This window comes from Hirundo rustica, chromosome 6 (genome assembly GCF_015227805.2).
Source record: "Hirundo rustica isolate bHirRus1 chromosome 6, bHirRus1.pri.v3, whole genome shotgun sequence".
NCBI lineage: Eukaryota > Metazoa > Chordata > Aves > Passeriformes > Hirundinidae > Hirundo > Hirundo rustica.
In genome coordinates this window covers 54,800,634-54,821,855 of record NC_053455.1, presented here as the reverse complement: position 1 = coordinate 54,821,855, position 21,222 = coordinate 54,800,634, and the positions used below count along the sequence as shown (strand labels likewise).

The following is a 21,222-nucleotide window of genomic DNA, read 5'->3' as shown; positions in this document are numbered from 1 at the left end:
CTCAGGACTTGTGATGGCTTTGAGGCTCAGCTCATTCCCATGCCTCACTTCACTGAGCTGTTCTGGTCTCTTTTCTTGTCCTGCACCCCAGCTGAGAGGTGACAGTCACCAAACCTTCTCTGGCTACTGATGGTACCTTTAGGGGAGAAGGAAGAAAGCAGCACACCAGGGGACAGCAGTGTATGGAGAGAGGCCGTGGAAAACCAACACGGGAGAACAAAATAACATCAAACTGGGGGCGGGATGGAGGCTACAAAGAGGAGGGAGACAAATGAGAGCACAGGGATATAAAGTACTGGACCGGCTCTTTTTCACCTGCTTTTTCCAGAGCTTCATCTCTTCTTGAGTTAATAGAATTAAGAAATGAGAGCTTGGGAATACTCTGTACTTTAAATTTCCTGTAATTTTTGGTAAGTGAACCATGAAGACTCAGAATTATGTGCATCTTTTTTAATGAGCCAGAAGCTTTCACATTACAGGGGAGGCTGGGTATCAGAGTGCAGTAGCTCCTTCTCTCTTGAATGTTGCCATTACATTTTTTTGGTGTAACCAGCCAACACAAAGGGTTCTTAGTTTAAAACAGAGCTGCAAATGATAAAAAATTACCCACATGTCCTTACTTTTCCCTGAGCTGCTCTCCCCCATATGTTACTCTGAAGGCTCCCTGCTCCCTCAGCAGCACTTGGCATTTGCCATCACTACTGAGAGATGAGCAGAAAAGCTGCAAGGCAGACATGAAGTTTGCTGCAGCTTTGTGCAGGAGATGTCTCCTGAATGTGGCAGGGAGGGATTCGCTCCTTCTGCTCCCCTCTGTCCTTGCATCAAGTTGCAGTGGTCACTGGGAATAAAATAATGCAGCTGTAGCCATACTTGTGGTCTTGAGAATAAAGGTCCTGGAGTCCCCTCATAAATCCCCATGCAAAGTAATCCACACTGTACAGAACGCCACTCCCCATTTGCTGCCTCCTTGCTGTGAATTACAATCCTCTGATATTAGCTGGAGTGGGAAAGGCGTTAGGGGATGCCTTGCTGTGGTGGGCACCCAGCCTGCATGGGGACAAGGGAAGGAAGAGCCTCTGCTCTGGTGTTGGAAGGGGTCTGGCACTGGAGTGAGTTACCAGAGTGTGTCCAGTTAGAGTGGAAGCAGTACAGCTATTCATAAACAGCTGCTTCCATGAGACCAGCTGTGAAAACTGATGCTTGCCTGTGAGGTGAGAGGGCAAAACCGCAGCAGAAAGGAGAATAAATACGGAATAAATTGTTACCTTTGTCTTAAGTGACTGAAATAGCTGCTCTCTGAATGCTTTGTCCTAATGACTGGCTCTGGTTCACTGTAGTTGTTGCGTTATTCAGCAAAACTTAGTCTGCATATCATGGCTTTTTACAGCAGGTTTCTCATCCTATTTTTTGTTTTAGAGGCTAGAAAAAATGGCTAAAAAAGGTAAGTCAAGAGAAATCCCACTCTGCAGAAAGCACACAGTGAAAAATTGCATGGTCCAACAATTAACCATAGCTTTGAATAACAGAGAAATATTTATTTGTGGACCAGAATTCTCAGTGTCCTCTGTATTGAAGTACAGATTTTCATCATACAGATTTTCCAGCACCTTGTGAAAATGTTGCTGTAAATTCAAATCCACAATGATAAATCTAAATCTCACACATTCATTTGACTTGATTTAAAAACATTTCGCTCTTAGGTTAGTGGCTTACAATTATCCTTACTGAAGAGCACAGATGGCAGTAGCAGAGAGCCTATCTCCCTGTAATGAGGGCAGGAAAGATTTAGAATTTTACCTGAATTCTGTCACAAATAAAAGCGTGCACACTCTCTGTTGCAGAATGGAGTTTACATTACATACGCTGTTTTTAATTTTTTCCGATTTGTCCTGCCTTTGGAAGGACAATTAGGAGGCATTTCAGCACATAGTTTTCTGCAATGAAATTCAAATATTTGGATTCTTAAAAAAAAACTTCAGTGTGAATTTCAGCTGTCTGTTGTGTGGTCCTGGGATGCTGTAACATAAATTACAGCCAATAAACTGGGACTTCAAATTCTGCAAAGCCAGTAGGAAAGAGGATGTGGCAAGACACAGTAGCAAGGTTGAGACAGAGAACTCAAAAATCACTGTCGCCAACATCCATAGTCGCCACTAAACCTTTCTCAGGCTTCAAGCTTCCTTCTCTCTCTCCTTTTAGCATTTAGTGTTTGTCCCTGTACTTAAACTCACAAGGAGGGGATCTGTGGCTCCTGGTCAGCGAATTCTAGATGGCCAGGAAAAAAAAAACCTGCGTAAGAGGAATTCAGCTCCTTGTAAATAACATGATACAGCTAGAGTGATTTGGTTGTCTCTCTTAGTAGCTAAGAAACCTCTCTGTGAGCTGGGTTATTAAAAGGAATTTCCTTACGGGACTCAGGAGATTCCTGGTATCCAAGTTCATCTTGAAAGACTATAATGGAATGTTTAGCTTTATTTAGAATAATAAATTTAAACATGGGATTCAGAGAATAATGATGGAGGTTCCTAAAGTGCTGCCTGAGTATTTCAGTTGACTGTAATTTCTGTTTGCATTCTCTGTGCACTTTCTCTTTGTGTTCTATCCTCCACAAAGAGTTCAGAAAAGAGCCATGGAGGTGGTTCTGGAACACAGTACTATCCATGCTGTCACTTGCATGTGGGACTCTAGAGGTGGAGTTTAGCTCAAGCTTTTGACTTCTGCCTTTCCAACTTAGAAAAGGAGGAAACAATTCCCAACAAGCATCAACATTGCCATGTGAAAATATGTTTAAAATTACCTTTGAATATCAAACTTGCTTCTTATCCTTTCATGTTTACAAATAAAAGCGCAAGCCTTGATCACAGGGTGAAATCTCAAAAGCAGCTAATAGCTTTAGCACACTGGAGAATGTTACATTCTCAGAGTTATTAAAAATCTGTCATCCTGCTTTTAGGCAGTAGTTCATGCTTTTAAAGCCTTTGGGATATTTAAAAAAAACCACTTTATCTTATTTCTTCTCTTTATTTTCCTTGTGATTATTCTTGCTATCTCTGCTTTTTCTCTTTCCTCTTACCATTATGGATATTTATCCACTTAACACTGGTACTGATAGTTGGTTAATTATGAACCCCAGTATGTTTTGTAGTTTACCAACAATATACTCAAAAATCATAATTTTAAAGGAAGGATTTCAGTTCCAGGTATAAATCAAGAAGTTATGTAGAATATAATGTATCATAGAAAGAAAATAGTTTTTAGAAGCTTCTTTGTGTATTTTGAGATTTTTCTCTTCATAAGAAATACTCTGAACACCTTCTTGGAATACAGGAAAAAGGAGATATCTGAAGGGATTTTTTTCAGAAATACTGACTGGGCTGCAAGACAGAGGAAGGTGATGTCCTACTGCTTTGTGCATTTGTAAGTCTCAGAGACTTGTTTCTAAAAATGAGAAAACAAATAATGGGAACTAGCTCAAAGACTTGGGAAACAGGAAAATGTTTTGGCAATCATATGTTTCCTTGGTTGGTGCATTTATTTGTTCATATTAAGATAGAAGGATCCTGATAGCGGGAGTGTGTGCTGGTCAGTCCTGGGCAGAAAAGGAAGTTCTGCTGATTGTTTAAAGGTCTCTGTCAAAAAGGTAGAAGAATTTGGGGCAGAATCTAGATCTGGGCCCTGCACTCATAATTTTCATTTCTTTCACTAAATAGTGAAGAATTCAAACCTTGTTTTTCTTTTTTAAATAAAGATTTCACTTTTTCTGGAAAATCTTGTCCTTAGCTTTCCCTGGCCTTTTGCAGTGTGAAAATCCATGTGCATTAAAATACCAAGACATTGTCTGTGATAATCATGATTAGCTTAATTACTTTCTGTATAATTGTTTCTCAAAATGACCTCCTTTTTTGGCAGCTTTTATTCATTTATTTTAGGGGGGCAAAGAAAGACTTAATTGGAATTGTAGATTACAGAGATAAAGGGTATGTTATGGGAAATAGGTCCAGATCTGTTTGTGTCAGGCAGTGGAAGTTGGTTTTTATATTCTTAAGATTCATGGAGAAAAATAATTTAAATTGATACAGTATGTGTGTGCACAAGGTAATATCAACAACCAATATATTATTTCAAAATCTGGTGAATTTCTTTATGGAGGATTAGGTTATATGGTGTGGGGGGCTCTGAAAAGAAAATAGAATTGTGTATTGATGCCTTTAGAAATATTATTTGAGGGCAATAAAATGTTCTCTGAAATTCCCTCCTGAGTGGAGAAAATGGAGTTTGTTTGCAGTAATTGCATTTTCTAGCATTTGCTTTCGCGCTTTCCAATATGAGTTAAGCCAATTGGAACCTGTGATTTTGTTTTGCTTATTGGCAAAAGTACCATGTAAATTGATCTGTGATGCATTTAGAGAGAATGCTTTGAAAATTTTGAAAGAGAGACGCCTTTCTCTTCTTAGATTTAGTTAGTATTAGGGTTCATTTTTATGTTTTAGCCTAATGTTATAGTAACCAAAAATGTTTCTTTTCAATTAAGTCTAAATTAAGTCCAGGAAAGATGTTTCTATCTAGCCCTGCTGGCGCTGTGAAGGCAGAGCTTTAGTTCCTGCTCTCAGCCTTAGTATTTGGAGTTCAAGGTCACAGCCATTTGAAAGCACACAATGTGCTAAAATTGCTAAAATTTGTCAGCCCTGGTTCATTAAGATCTTGATTGCAAGAGAAGAACCTAAAGTTCTGTTGGACAAAACAGGATGTATTTCTCTGTATATACAGTACACGTGCACTGCAGACCCTGAACTGCGGGGGGTTGATGCAAGTGTCTCTGTTACTGTTAATATAGGCTAATTCTGTTTAGGGAAGCACCCTTCAGCTCTGCCAGACAAAAGATGTTCTCTCCTGAAAATCACTTATAATTTTCCAAGTGAGCACCATTTCCCTTAAAGGATCTCTCGGAAGGGGCTCATGGCACCAGCACAGACCTGGGAGTCCTTTAGGTATTATTTTGCTATTGGAAAGGGGACAGGAGCAGGAAGTGCCATTAATGCAAGATGAACTTGTGAAAATGAAAAGGGACAGACAAGGCTATTGCGATTTCCAGGTAGGGTGGTATCTCAGAATTTGCTAAATTTCAAGAGAAATTTAACAGCTGCCAGCTCCTTTGATTTTAAGTTATGTGATTTTTTTTTTTTTTTTTTTTCCCTCTTGAAAGCTCAATCTTTTAGGTTGCATAATTAAAAGCCTGAAAAGAAAGCCTTTCCAGGGACTAGCAAGCAATCTGTGCTGCTTGCGTTTCAGATTTCATAATTTTAAAGTCAATTTGGGGGGACTTTTTACACCTAAAGTTGGCAGTGCTGTGAGCTGCAAAATCTGGAGGCTTCTTCTTTTTTTTTTTTTTTTTTTCCCTTTTGAGGTTAGACTGAACAAAACCTTCAGATTCCATTTCAAACTAAGGAAATGTCATATATTAATTGTTAAAACTTCAGTGAAGATTTCCACGTTTCAAAAAAACCCAGGTGTTTCAATAACAGTGTAGCCTGTGAAGTTCAAAACGAGCCGGAGATCAAACCCCAGGACAAGTTATGTCAGAATAATGCTAAGGAAGCCGTAGAACTCCGAAGGGAAACAAAAGCTTGTCGCTTATGTAGTGCTACATTTTTCATTTCAACAGACAGGAGGAAGATATTAATCACAGTTACATTAGAATAATGTTATGGCTGAGACATAAAAACATAAAAGCAAGGAATTGGTACCAGCGCCAGAGCGTGGTTAAATCAGACCCGTAGTCGAGTAGGTTCTGCAGTGCGCCCGGCCCTGTCGCAGAGCTCATGCTGCACGTGGGGATGTTTTGGCCCGGTGTTGTGCAAAATTCCCTCCATTTACTCGTGGAAGGGAGAAGGGGTGGAAACACTCGGTATAAAGCACCGCTAATGCTGCAGCATCAGGCTCCTGTGCAGTGCCCGTAGAGGCGGAGCAGCGCCTGCGGTCCCTGGGAAAGGGCCGAGTGTCCCGGCGCACCTCGGCACTGCTCGGCTGAGGCACAGGTGCTGAGGCGAGGAGATTCACCCAGTGCTTCCTTGCTTTCATGGGTTTATGACTCAACCCCGGCATTACTGTAACGTAGTTTTTTGTGTTTAATGTTTCTTAGACTTGGTTTTCCATTGCCAGCATGGAAGAAATCCTAATGCATGAGTTTCAGAGGAGAAGGTAGCGGACTCTGAACCTGCTGTGTGGCTCGATCCGCAAGTGTGAGTATTAACGCTAGAGCTGTCAGGCCTTGTGAAAATTAATGAAGCCTGACGGTTACAGAGGGAAAGGTCAGAGGCAGAGCTTGCACTTACCTAACATTTCTGTTTTGTTGTGTCTAACAGTGTTCTCAACAAAGGGGAGCTTTAATGTACAAGCTTTGGATTTATCACAGGGATTCAAGGGTCTCAGCCTTTGCTTCTCCCCGTGCTGCGATCTGATGTTTTCTTTGCATAAAGGCAAACCAGTTACATTTTCATTCATCCTCTCTTCTTGCCGTTTTGCCTTTATTTTCTCTTCTCCAAAAGTGGAGGGGAAAAAAAAAAAAAAAAATAAAAAAGAGGCATCTGAACTGATGGTAGAATACTTTTCACTGGGAAGATTTTGAGAGATCTTGTACTTCAGTCCCTTGTACTGTTTTAGAAGCATGCTCTGTTTTTGTGCATGTTCTGTTTCTTGCTGCCTTTTTTTTGTTGTTGTTGCTTTTAATTGTTACATTGAGTAGGTTTCTACAGACACGGGGGGCTAAACTGCACAGAAATTCATGGGCTAGGTTTTCAGCCAGTGTGTTGGTTGATACCATTTGAGCTATTCTGTTGAGGACATTTGTGAAGGCTCACTTGATTAAAACAGCCAAAATATTTTCATAGCCAGTTGGCCAGTCTCATCAGAGAAAAGATGCTTTTCTTACCCAGTTTTGGATCTTGGTACCTGAGGCGGGTTGTTGATGGGCTAGGTCCAGCTTATCCTGCGGAAACTTGAGTCTTCATAACTGTACCTATGCAGTCTAACTCACTTATTGCTGCTGAAGGAGAAATAGCAGCATTTGAGACATTTTGTCTTTGTTTTAAAAAGCTGAAAGGAACCTCTGTGTGTTGCTACCGTGCTGTAAATGCTGGGAAGAGAGAGTGACTGTGGCTCTGTGATGCCAAGGGCTTTCCATGAGAAACTTCTCTAGGAAGAGTTGCAGAGCTGCTGACCAGAGGTGGGCCGTGCTGGCTGCGCTCACAGCTGCAGCTGTGGGGACTGGAAGTCTGTAGCAGCAAACCAAAATCTGCTCCTTCTGTGTTTATCCCTGGATGTGTATGGGATTGGTTATAGGGGAATGATCCACGACCAGTTTTGCACTTTTGGGGCATATACAAGATACCATAAATTTGAGGCGACTCTCTTGCGCGGACATCTCTCTCTCGTACAGTTTTCCCTCTTTTTGAGGGGACTAAGATTTATACGTCAAGGCTTCTCAGCCTGTTTCTCAGCATATGGCCAAAGGGTTTATGAGGCTATGAAGCAGGCATGAAAAAAAGCTTCTTGTTTCGTGGAGGTGTTGTGTGGTTTGATTAGTTAATGCATGCATATGCATATTCAGAGCTTTGCATCAAAAGCACTTGCATATCATTTGTGGGTAAATAAATACAGGTTTCTACCACTATATAGACAGCTAGTATCACATTATTTCTTATTCCCCTACTTCCCTGTGGGGTTTGCAGGTAACAGTAGTCAAAAAATAATGGCATTTTTTATTTTTATAGGGACTCAGCAGTTAATGTTCACTGCCAGGCACATTCCTTTTCATTTGTGGCAGCTCTACAGAACTTGAGTTGTGTGACTAAACTGTACTCATATGAAGCATGGTATTAAAATGGGAATGGTTGTTCAACAGATTGAGGCTTCCTAGGATCCAGGTGCTTAAGGTGAACTTAAAGAAACCCACTGAAACAGCTACCCCCCTGCCCCCAAGCTTCCCCTCTTGTCCCAGGTAATAGATATGTTTAAAGTCAGTCTGTTGTTCAGCTGACACTTGGAGTGGTGTTAAGTGGTTGCACCCAGCAACAGAAGTTCTGCCTTAGCAGCATTCACAGACCCCCACTCCTTTTTTGCTACATCGTTTTTCATCTGGATCAGTGCTCTGATCCACTCTGCTCTGTGCCCACCGAATCTTTGTGTTGGCAGAAGGGTGTCCTGGCACAGGAGTAAAGATGAACCATTGGGGGACAAAGGTACTGTAGCTTGAGGGTTGACTTGTTTGACCAGAAGTCACAGAAACTTTCTGAGGCTCCTAGATTAATGCATTTCCTGTAAACAATTCCACTTTTTTACAAGTCATTCAGAGATAACCATTGTTGCCTTTATTTGAGCAAGAGCGGTATTGACCTTTTGGCTTCCAGAAGAGAACAACTTGTCTAATTGCAGCATTTTCTTGATCAATGATTACACTGTGCCCTTGCTTGTACTGTTGAGAGCAGATGTTGAAAAACATCTTGACCAAAATAATAGATATATTTTGAAGGTACACATATGCACACCCTCTGTGTGTGTGTATATACACATAAATATGGGTATCAAATGCTCCGGTACAAGTGACTCTACTTCACAGACTTAGTGACATTTTGGTAGTTGTAACTTTTGCCTTTTGATCTCACCTTTTAAGCAGTTAAGTATTTTAAATAAACTCAGTTATTATGCTGGGAGTTAATAATTGGGGTTTCTGAAGTGCTTGGCCCAGCAAACAGATCACACTTTTTCTAGTTTGGAAAAGGATTCTTCTAATTGTTTTCCAGAGTCACAGTATAAAATAGAATGAATGATGTTACTGATGCATAATGGAATATTTGGTAGTTAGGAAATCAAACTAATAAAGACCAAATGTGGCTAACAAAGATTTAGTGAAGGATAATGAGGAAAAGCCTTTCAACCTGTGTGTTGTGCTGTACAGGCAGCACTGATGCAGATACACAGAGATTAATCTGGTCAAGATAAAACTAAATTACCATGGAGTTGGAGATTTCTGAATATGACTGTTCATGTTTCCATATTAAACACAAGGTCAACACAAGATTATAGACAAAGGGCAGGTTTGCCAAAAGAAAACATGCCAAAATATTTCAGAAATTATATCAGAGAGAGTGGGTGTTGCACAATGCCACAGGGCCTTTCAAGAAGGAAAAACCGGAATGTGATGAATGAATAGCCAATCTGATTGCAGGTAATTTATTATTGTGATTAGTGCTATATAGTCTTTCCTCAGGGAAGAGAGGAGAATTGAATGAGACTTCTTCTTGCTGCTGCCCTGGCTTTTAATGTGTTTGCCTTTTGAGGGTTGGTGTGGCTCATGGCGAGCTCCTGGGCTAGCAACCAGAGAACAAGAACCAAAAAGTGACTGGTGATGACCTGGGGGCCCTGGGTGGGGAGCAAGGCCAGACCTTGGTACCCTTCCTGTGGCAAATATTGCAGTAGGCACAAATGCAGAGCACAGGGCCTCTGGTCTGGCTGCTGGAGGATGGGGAGCCTGTGTTGGTGGCTGTCACACCTGCAGCCAGCACTGCTTCCTCCCCAGCTCCCGGGCACGGGCATGCAGCAGCACTGCACCAGAGCACTGGGGTGAGTGCTGATGAACTTGGTCCCTGTGGGAGCTCTTCTCCAGGGCCTGTCTTGCCTCATTTCTTGGTCCTGGTGTTAGTCCTTAGCTTTTGTTGGTGGGGCCATGTCCTGGGCTTCCTGGCAGCAGTGGGGAGAGGCTGTCCCTTGCCAGTGCCCCCCAGCTCCCCAGTGCCTCCTCTCGAGAAATGAACAAGTGGAGCATCTCCTTAGTCCTAAAAGTATCAACCGCTGTTTCACACCAATTGCAAGGAATACTGTCTGGGTTTCACTGTCTGGGTTTCCCCTACAGATTTCAGGTGCTTATATAGCATGTATAATGTTACATTTATATGTTTTAATAAGTGCTGATGTCACCATTAGTTTGCTTTTGCATGTCCTGTGTGTCTTCAAAGTAAGCCCTTATTTTAAAAATGTCAAGTTGAAAAAATATTGAGCAAAAATGCTCTGGGCTTAATTAGGCATACTATCAGCAGAACGTGCTGGTTTTCAAGTCTATCAAAATAAATGGAAGTGTAAAGCTTGGATATGTATCAAGTAGGATGAAGTTTTCTGTGTTAAAACAGGCAAATGTTGATAACTTAGCAGAAACCTGAATTTAATTTCTCCTTCCTACTTCTCTGAGAATATTATCACACCTAGCTTGTTTTGGGGGATTGATGATTATGACAAGTGTATCAAATTTCATGCTGGTGGTATCTTTTATGTTTCCTGGGAGAAGAGAAAATAGCAATTTTGTCTTGTGCCCAGGAATCACTGGGAGCAGGAATTGTAGGTACACACCACGCAGAGTTTTTAAATAAAAATGCATTGCAGAGCAGCACGTAGTAGAGATGGGGAAGGGGAGGAAAGTGGGAAAGGAGTGAGTCAAAAACTGTAGAGGAGCATTTATTGCATGTCCCCAGCTTTTATTCTAATGCAGCACCACAGAGAGTTATGAATATGTACAAGCTGTATTTTTTTTCAGATGTGAGGTGTCTGGTGTCTATGAAAAACATAGTCTCCTTGGTTTTTTCAAGGGATTTGTAGCTTTTTGGTTTTCTATCCAGAATTAACTGATTGTGCAAAGATGATGTTTGCACACATACCTTGCATAATTCCTGTTTCTGTGCTGTAGATATTGAAAAAGCAGAGGGTTTTGACTGGTCCCCCTGTAAGTCTTATTTAGGGGAAAAGTTAATCTTGTATATTCTTTATATAGCTTTACTCTGAGACTTACTTACTTAAAAAAAAAAAAAAACAAAAAACAAAAAACCCCCAAAACCTTAAACCCAAACAATTTCAAAAGCTGAAAGAAAAGTTTGCAACTAGCAAAGTCACTTCTGTTTAGGAGAACTGTACTCACAAGAAATGTATAACACCTGATTCTGTCTTCCCTGGGACAGATGTTGCGAGTTCCAGAACGGGAAGATGAACCCATAGATTTCTACATACATTTTGCTGCCTATATAAAAAACACAAAGACAAGCTGCACAAAAATCCCCATGATAAACCCAGCCATTTCTAAATGATAATTAGTAATAAACACAAAAATGAAGGATAAGGTATGAGACTAAGAAATCAGGCTTATTGGGAAGGCAGTAGCAGTTAGCTTTGATGCAATCTTACGAGTGATTTTTGGCAAGTCACAGTGGGACAGATTTTGTAAAAGAGCCTAACTTCTGTGAAGATGCCACAGTGTGGGACTGTATTTTTAAGGGAGCTCAGCACCCAGTATGTTTATTTGGAAGATCTGGCACTGATTGCTGATACCAAGTGCTTGAAAATCTGTTCTGATCTCCAAAAATCTGCCTCCATGAAGCACGATCCATGCCTCCTTCCAAACAATGGTATTAGCTCCCCTGAACTGAGGGGAGCAAACATGTAATCCTTTACTTCTGACTCTGATGGTAAATGAATTAACCAGGTTTTCTTTTTGCCTAGTTTGTCTTATTTGGCTGAGTTTTGTGGTTGCTTCTACTTGTGTGCTTTTTACAAGACGTGAGATACTGCCATGAACACAATAACAAAAATAACAATAAAAGTACAGTGCAAATGAATTGAAGCTTTGGGGAATAGGTCTTGAATAAATGCCACTGGAATACAAATTAAACCAAATAATTTAAAAACCAACAGCCCCAGCAGTCTGCTTTGGTGCTCTCAGGACACAGTTGGCAGGCATCCTGTCTGTGGTCACCTGCCCGCTTGGACACCCAGGTTCCTCACTGCAGGTCACTCCTGGGGACTGCTGGCCCTGACCTGGATTAAGGCCTCATTTTCACATTCAAGTGAATAATCCAGCAGTGGTGTTTTCTGCCACCTTTGGAGCTCGTTTTGTTGAACTCTGCAGTACAGGCTCCGTGTGCCGTTCCTGTGCATTTTTGACGCCGTTCCACTGAGTGGAGGAGGAGGAGCAGCATCAGTATCTTGTGCCCAGCATGGAGATGCACACTGGCCTCGGGTGTTCCCCTCTTGTCACTGCTAGCTAATTGTGCCAGCGTCGCTGGTGTGGGAGGAAATGTGCTAATTAAGTCCTCTTTTTTGTTATTTCAGGAAACCTACCATATGAATATAAAATAGTGATTGCTGGGAATCATGAACTGACATTTGATAAGGAATTCATGGCAGACCTTGTTAAACAAGATTACTACCGCTTTCCCTCTGTGTCCAAATTGAAACCAGAGGACTTTGACAATGTTCAGTCACTCCTGACAAATAGTATTTACTTACAAGATTCAGAGGTAACAGTTAAAGGATTCCGAATATATGGTGCCCCGTGGTAAGTCTCAATTTAAACTTTCTTTGCTGTTTATTACTTGAACCGCAGCAGGAATCATTCCTGTTGAACGTGCATGAAGTTGCCTTGTTGCATTGCCCTGCAGAACGGCATCAGACTTAGCTGTAACCATTCTGAAACAGTTGCTTTTATTTTTTTTTCTTTTCCTTTTGGAGAGATAATCTTTATTTAGCCATGTGTATGAAATAAGACAAAAGGAACTGTAACTATTTCTATTCTGCTTGTTTAATGCACTTAAACTGTGGAGTCAATACCGAGTCTGTGCTTGTGGATTAACTGTGGTGGCATTTTGGGATGTATTAGGGAAACTCCATTACATTCTATACTGCTGAGCTATTTGTATCTGCTGTGCTAATAGATTAGTGTGGTGGCATTTAACACCCACACAGCATAAGGGCACAAGGCAGCAGGCGCTTTAAGCCTTATTTTTGATCGGTTCTAGGCATTGTTTTCTTCTGCTTGTAAAGTTGTGATAACAAAATTTCAAACCAGTTCTGGTCTCATTCCACCCATGTGTCAAGCATGTCAAGCAGGAAGGATTGCTGCCCAGTTTTGTGCTAAGGAGGTTCTTCCTTGTTTTTTCTACATGTCATTTGATTGTGATGCCTGACATCTTTCTGTGGAGCCTTAGGTAGCACTTGTTCTAAATTCTCATGCTAAGAACAGCCACAGCCCTTTCAGGCTTTACCAGAGAGACCTGAACTTGAGTGATGGTGATAATCATTCTGTTGCTTGGCATTCTCAATTGTCAGCAGAAGTACTGAGATGCTAATTTATGCACACCTATAAGAAAGGCTTATAAGCTTATAACTTATTTTTGATGTCAGGCTTGCTTTAAAGGTGAAAGTAGGAGAGGAAGGAGGAATGATGGGTTGAACCAGAAAATGGGACAAACCTATACATGCATTAGAAATTTTCCCCTTCACCTCATTTTTGTTGTCTTGGGCAGCAGACCCTGGTGATTCATGTGACACCACACACGTTGATGCTTCTGATAACGCTTTTTCCTGATCATACTGTATGCATTAGTGCTAGCTAGAAAACTGATCTAGCTCTGTATCTCACATTCTTGACTTGAGCTACTAATCTTTTAATTTAAGTCATAGCCTTTAGCTACTAGTTTAAATCAGCCTGACATTGCTTAGCTAAAAAATAAAATAAAAAAAAATTAATGCTCTAAATCCTGCAATATCAGCAAATTGGGAAAGATGATCTTAATTCAGGTTAGGAATCATCTCCTGAAGACATTTCAAAGTAATTTTTTTGTAATAGCAGCACAGAAGGCAGGGCACATAAGGCCTGGGGTAGTGAGGTGGGTTTGAGACTTGCCTGCAGGGTGAGGAGCTGAGGAAAGTTTGCTGCTAAAGGTTGAGATTGTGTTCAGCTGCTTTTGTATGTATGCATCAGACTTGAAGGGCCTGGGCAGGCACCCAGTGATTTGGAAGTGTAGGCATATTTCCAAATTAATTTGGATCAGATTTACCTGAACTCAGCTTCCTACAGCACTGCTGGAGAGACCTGGAGAACACAGAATCCAAGTCTGGAGGAGAGTGAGTTTGGTATTCTGAAAGGGAAAACGATGTGATGCACCTTTACTTTTACATTTATATGTACTGGCAATATATCACGTTCTTTTTTCTCCTCTTTTCCTTCTGAAATCTATAATGGAAATCTGTCATCCTTTTGTCTCCAGCTGCATTTAGAAGTTCTTTCAATTTGCAGGTGTACACATGGATTTAGAATGTTTGTTCTGGAATATTAAGGGATATCACATCAAGGCACTGAGTTGTCTCAGCTGTAAAAAGTGAAGGACATATGTAGTCTGACCTAGTCATGGAAGACAAACCTGAATTAATCTTTCTTATAATCCATTGATAACTTAATTTTTCCAATTAGTGATGCATGATAAATGAAGCTAGATTGTTAGAAATTGACACTGAGCTCGAACCAAGTGCAGACTTCAATCTCTTGAATGATACTTCATTTGTGTTTAGCTGTGAAAAATTGTTGTCAGATCATGTTTTAAACAACTGCTGGTGTGGAGTTGAGGCTACCATTTTCAATACAGCTTTTTAGATCAATCAGCCAGTTTGTGTTGAGGGCAGAAATGTGGCATTGTCCATGCATTTTCTCTTCCCCCCCCAGCCCCTTTTTTTTTTTTTTTTTTTTTTTTTTTTTTTTTTTTTTTTTTTTTTTAAATAACGACAGTTTCCAGAAAATGTGAAAATTTACTAGTCTTTTGTATTTTAGCCAGTCTTTCAGAGGAAGGAAAAGCTCCATCAGATGTTAGAAAACTCTGCTCTAATTTTGTTCTGTGCCTGCAAACTGAGACAGAATGATCAGACAAGCATTTTACCACTTGTTAAATTTTTACACTCTCTCCCCTCCAATCACATCTTGCTCTATTCCCATAAATCTTCAGATTACTGCAAAGGAAGAGAATTTGTGGGGTTTTGTATGTATTTATGGCCTCCTTACCCCAATTAGTTCTGTCACAGAAATGGAACACTGGTCATTAACCCAGAAGATGTGCCAACCCTAACATGAGATAAGTTGGCACGTTCAATTTATGTGCAGTTTTGTAAGTGTTTCCAGAGGGGAAAAAAATTTCTCATTTGCTGATAAAGCTACTGGTTTTAATTTAAAAAAGTGGGATGAAACCAAGAATAACAGATGTGATTCTGGAGGTTTCAGCCTGTCAGGGGTTTCTAAGAAGTAATTGCCAGAGTACTGGGAAGGCTGGCTATAAGTCACCTATCTAGAAAATGTAAATTGCCAACTCAGTGTAAATACAGAAAAGAAATATCAGTTCATATTCATTACATGTTATTACTCATGGTACATCTAAAAGCTTTCTAAAGACCTAAGAGAATTCAAGTAGTGCCTCCTAACTTACAATTTAGCAGAATTTGTGAGTAAAAAATAACTTACAATACATGGGAGCATTCATGTGTATTTGCAATTGGAATGTGCGGTGGTGCATAACAACAGCCTCTAAGGAGCAGAAAATTTGAATTTAGCCTGATGCTTCTGAGAGTATTAAATGGCATTAGCTGGAGGGGAAGTTGAAAAGAAAGTATCAGCCCCTAAAAGAGAAAAGTGCAAGGGTGGGACATAAATCACATTCAGAGCTCTGCTCATTTTCTGAGGTGAAGAATGTAACTGACATTTTCACACCTTAAATAGGAGAGCCTTTGATGTACCTTGAAGGAACAAAATGGCTGAAGATTTTCCATTTGGTCTATAGATAACAATCCACAAAAACATTCCCCTCCTTTCTCTTCCTTCTGACTTTGCCCTATGAACCTGGCTTGTTTGGTGGGAAAATAATTGATAGTTTATGCAGTAAAAAATTCTGTAAGATTCCAGTGAAAACGTTTGCTCTTTGGGAAATTTGATATTGAGGTTTCTCATTAAACAGGAGAGAAAATAAAACCAGTGATGGATTTATGAATTTTTAAATCTTAAAACTCCCTCTGTGAAGTAAACATAAGCATAACTCATACTGATGTATCTGTGAAAGGGTAAGGAGAGACAGTCTGTTTTTACTGCAGCTTTGGGAGCTGAATATGCATAAGCGAATTAGTGCAAGTTTTACTTAAATTCAAATGTTATTTTAAAATACGTGTTGTTTTTTTTAAATCATATTTGAAATTGTTCATCCATGCTGAGGGCTGAATTTACCGTGGTCTGCTGCAGACATTTGGATACAAATATTCTCACAATGTGTGTTTTCTAATGAAGCTTTAAAAGCATTCAATCCACCAGAGAACTGTAGTTAACTGGAGCCAGAATTTGTTTAAACTACATTTTGACTGAAACAATTGTTCAGGGAGAATATTTTTCACTTTATTGTTCGTTTTATTTTGTTCTGCTGATCAGCTCTACAGGTAACTTTTGTGGTTTTTCACTTGTTTGAAAGAGATGAGTAGTTGAGAAGAAAAAGTATTCTGATGTACTTTATTTTGTGTGCATTGAAACTCGTGATTCTTAGTTTTATGAATAATGATGCAATAGGCTTATTTATGGATTTGAAATTCTGTTCCGCATAAAAATTTCACAAAAAATGTCAAAAGCTGTAAGTGTAAAATAATCTAACAAAGCAATGTCATTTTGATGTCATTTTTAGCTGTGAAAGTATGTGAGCAAAAATTCCACTCATATCTAACAGATTAAGAAGTAAAGCTGGAGATCTGGGACTTTCAGCTTATGTATTTGTTTAGATACCTGGAGATATATGTATCTTTTTGAAGGAAGAAATATGTAGTGTAAAAGCTAATTCAGTATAAATCAATGTGTGTTAACGGTTAACAGAATCAGCTTTATGGGGATAACTGAAAAGCACCACAAAGGTAAAAGATGACAATCAATTATTTAAATAATGATTGAAATCTGTAATTTGCATCATTGTGATGAAAATTAATTCATCCTGAATGAAGCTGGGAATAAAGCTCTTCTCCCCTGACAGGAACAGCAGCATTGTTCAGCAATATCCTGCACGTTTGTCAAGTTGTAGCTTGTTCGGGTCTCAAGAACAGAAGCACAAAGCTGGCCTCCCAGTTGCTTTTAATGAATACTAGTGGGTTTTTCCTATGTCCAAGAATTTGATCTGTAGGGTGATCCAGAGGTCAAGAACAAACAGCTCACTATCACTCACGTCTGCGGAGCCAAGGCTTTCATTTGCTTTTTTTAGTAACTCTAGAGGAAGTGCCTTAACTCTTTTTCAGAAGCAAAGTTTTAATTGGCATAGATAATGCAACCTTAAGCAAGCAGAGACAGGTTCAGCCATCTCCTTTAAAAATAATGTTTTGTGCAGTCTTTTCTTTTTAGCCCAGTGTAAAATCTGGGGTTTCATCAAATGATTTTGCATCAGTTTAAAATTATTTCTCTAACTCAGTTCCTTTCTCTGCTTCATTTGCAATAATATTTTAGTACAAGCAGCTCTAAGTTAGTACTTCTGCCTTGCTCTGATCAGTGTTTTCAGACTCTGTTTATCCTGTCAGAAAAGTGTCAGAGGTTTTTTTTTTCTTTCCAATTATAAAGTTTTGTAATGCATCATGGATTTTGCTGACAGTCTTCAAGTTCTTGAAATAGCAAGCAAATTAACAGCAGATATTGAGCTTGAGGACTGGAAAACCAATTGGCAACTCACATGATGGGATTCAGATACACTGATGGGTTGAAATGGATCTCATTTCTTTTATTGTCATGGTCTTAGCTGGCAATTAGCATGTGTCTTAAAAAAGGGTGGATAGAAATTGTGCTATTCAGCAATAAAGTTCTTCTTTGCTATTTAGTGGTGAGGAAACCAGGAGAGACTGGACAGGACTGTGAGTGTGTTGTACCAGTTTTTCAGGAATTCTGGTGTTTATGCAGAAGTCAGCAACTGAGAAAATTATTGGCAAAGACTGAAGTCTCCTGTCTGTATGTTAAACAAACACACCACCACTGCAGCGTGGTTGAGTTTAAAGGTGCAGGCTTCTGTTTCATTTTTCTTGGCATTTGTCCACCGGTTCTCTCAGTTCAGAATTGAAGAATTAATTCCCCCTAGTCTAGAATTGCAGTGGTTTGTTTACATTTTTTACCTTGTTGGGAATGTAGCTGATTTTTCTTTGGTCTCCTTGATATCAGATCCACTTCCAAGTAAAAAATTGTCCTGTTTACTTTTAAAAGCTTTCTTTCTTTATTTCTTCCTCTCTCTCTCACCTGCCCTGTTTAATTCTCTGCATCCTGGCACTGGGGCAGATCATGAAGTCTTGATGTTTCCTTCAAGGCTTGACTTATGCAGGAATAAGAAATTTAGAGTGTTCATTACTAGTCTTAACAAATAAACTGTGCCTAATTGTGAGTGGAAATGTAGCGACCATAAAATGGTAGCTCTCCTAGCTCTTTTGAATCTTTCCTGGTGTGGAAACAGGGATTTGAATTCTTTCACAGCAGTACAAACAAATGATTGTGGAAATCTGCTCTGAGTCTCTAATTCTTGCTCCGTTTTCCTGTAGTTCAGGTTTTTTTGCCATGCAAAATAGCAGAGAGCCAGAATGAGCCTGAGCTGTGATGCTGGAGTGCTGATTATTTATGGTGGCCTTCTCATTTGTAGGTTGAAGTGTGCTTTGCTCAAACAAAAGGACATTTTGATAGATAAGTTGTGCTTATACTTGTAGTTTTGCTTTGGTGGGTGTGTTTTTACTTGCCAGGAGCAAGCAGTTTGCTTTCCTTTAGCTGAACACTGGAGTAACGTAGTGGTCACTGTGGCATTCATGTGCAAGGAGCAGGCTTTAAGCATTTACACCCAGTGAGGAGTTACCTAGAGCAGGAAACAGAATACTACAAAACTCTTGACATTTTAACTCCATAGCATCAGACTTTGTCTTGGGAGGGGGTTTGAAGCCCCTTTAAGAATGGGAGCTGGCAAAGAGGAGTTAAGGCAAGAGTTAACCCAAATCTGGAGACAGGCTGTTCTGTACACAGGGCTGGACTCCTTGCAGTGTGTTGATGCTCGCTTGAACAAATTCTCCCGTGCAGCTTCTGTACTTCAGGACTTCTGCTTTTCCATTTCCTTTCACCTGCACCATACCTCTTTGTGGTGGTCTGGTACAGAAGGGAAGAAAGACAAAGCTGAAAATACTATGCTGTTAAGGTTAACTGAAAAATTACTTCGCTCTAGGACAGCCACCTTCATGGCAGGAGAGTGGAAGAGAAGGGGCTTCAGCTTTGATGAGCTGACATCAGAATGGATTTTGAATTGCATGGTGCTCTTCAAGCCTCATTACTTTCATTGCTTCATTTCCCCTATGCCCTAAGCAAGAAGAATGAGGGAGCAGGTGGATGCTTTGAGTGACAGGCAGAGAAGCCTGTTGGAGGATGTGTGGGTGAGTGCAGTCAGGGCCTGGCTGCTTGGAGCACAGGGTGGGAGGGCTCAGGGCTCTCTGGCAGGGCTGGTGAGCCAGAGGAGCCAGGACTCCACTGAGGAACTGGGTGGAATAGCAAGACTTTGCTGTAGGGGTAGGGAGTTCACAGATGGGCTATATCTGTGGGAGGGCAAGGCCCAGCCAGTTTGTGTTAGGTCTGGCTGAGCTGGGGCTCGTTTCCTCACAGCACCCTCCCAGTGCCTTGGGAAGGTGTTGATAACACACCTGTGTTTTGACTACAGCACCAGCACTGTTTTCTCCAAAATCCCTCCCCTCCCTCAGTGGGCTGGGCAAGATTTTGGAAGCTGACCATGCTGACCAAAGGAATATGCCGTACCATATGACATCAGCTCAGATAGAAAAGCTAAGGAAAGTGGGGGGATGACATTTGATATTTACAGTGTTTGCCCTCTGGAGCAACCACTCCATGTGATGAAGCCCAGCTTCCTGGGAAGGGAAATGAATGAAATTAGAATGGAGGAGGTGACAGGGAAGAAGGTGGTTGGGTATGTGGAACCGATGCAATCTACAAGTGGTTTGTTTCACAGTTCATCTGTTCGGGACAAACAGGAAAAAGTGTGGAAGAATTTACACAGCAGGTGGAGTTGTCAAGTAGAACTCACGTGATGTGACGGTGATAAAATGCAATAGAAATGGAGAAGCAATTATTTTTTATTTTATTTAAACACGAAAGTAAGCCATAAAGTAATTGGCTAGATTTTGTTAGGTCCCAGTGAAGGGTGAGATTTTTCATGATGGTCTTCCAGATGATTTGGGTCATGTTTATCTAATACTTACTGATCAGAAGGCTAACTTTACCCTGACGTGTGTATAAAATGCTTAAAGTAATTCACAGAACCTATATAAAATAGAGAAAAAAATGCACATGCACTTTTAATAAGAGACCACTGCTTGTGAATCTGAGCATAGACATAAAGGTCAAGAGTGACAACTACATTCATCAGATTTTCATGAAAATCTGTTCAGTGGAATAGATATTGCACCTTATTTCAGAAGTGGTCAACACTCATGGATTTAGTTGAAAATCGATGAGACCCGTGGATATTTATAACCACCTCTAAAACATTTAGGTGCTGGTCTATATTATGGTTTGTGTACATGTAAAATACGAGGATTAGTGACATTTCTAACAAATCTCATTGTGGCTGAGAGCCATGTTTGTGATGCTCACACAGAGGAGGCTTAAGCAGTAGTTTGCAGGCAGAAAGATGCCGACAGCTTATCCTTGTTCCTTCACAGATGTGCCTGATCTGCACAGACCTTTAGTGAGTTCAGGAGGCCTCACAAGGCACACCACCTTTGCTGCCTCCTCAGCTGCAATTGCACAGACAAGGATATCATTTTCCAGTCTGCATGCACAGTGTACCTGTGAGAAAGCACTGGGAATTGCTCCATTCTGTGCTCCTCTTCAGCATTTCAGATAAACACTAAACAGAATATTCCTTAACAGATGTGCTTGGCTCTTTGCCTCCCTTACTGACCCTGTGTCCATGGCTACTTTGACAAAAGGAATAATGCTTTCCAGGAAGTGATCTTGTGATGCTTTGAAATCATCTGACAACTCCGCCATCGTATTTATTTTGCAAGTAATGCCAGTACTTGGGTTTTGTATCTGCAGGTCTGCCTGCCTGTCTGTCCTCTGCTTCTGGAGGACTCTCACCTACAGTTTTGCTGCTTTGGCAGCATTTGTAGGATGGATAGAGCTGGCAGGAAGGTTGTGGAGTCTGATTGTTCAGAAAGCCAGGGGTTTTTCGTGCATATGTGAATCAGCGTGTCTCACTAACAAAAGCTGATATTTGCAGCTGCTAACTGTATTAATTGCTTGAGTCAGGTTTATTGGTCTATACCTTGAGAATATACTTATGGTTCTGTGTCGCCTCCAATTTTATATAAGTAATA

General features: G+C 40.5%; 1 protein-coding gene across 3 annotated transcripts in view; it reads left to right on the top strand.

Moving 5' to 3' along the window:
- Nucleotides 1-21,222, top strand: part of MPPED2 (metallophosphoesterase domain containing 2) — a 103,267-nt gene that overhangs the window by 45,374 nt on the left and 36,671 nt on the right. For all 3 annotated transcript variants that reach the window (XM_040067461.2, XM_040067462.2, XM_040067460.2), the window contains exon 4: nt 12,148-12,373. In XM_040067461.2, the coding sequence (XP_039923395.1) occupies nt 12,148-12,373 (226 nt within the window). The remainder of the gene's footprint in view (nt 1-12,147; nt 12,374-21,222) is intronic.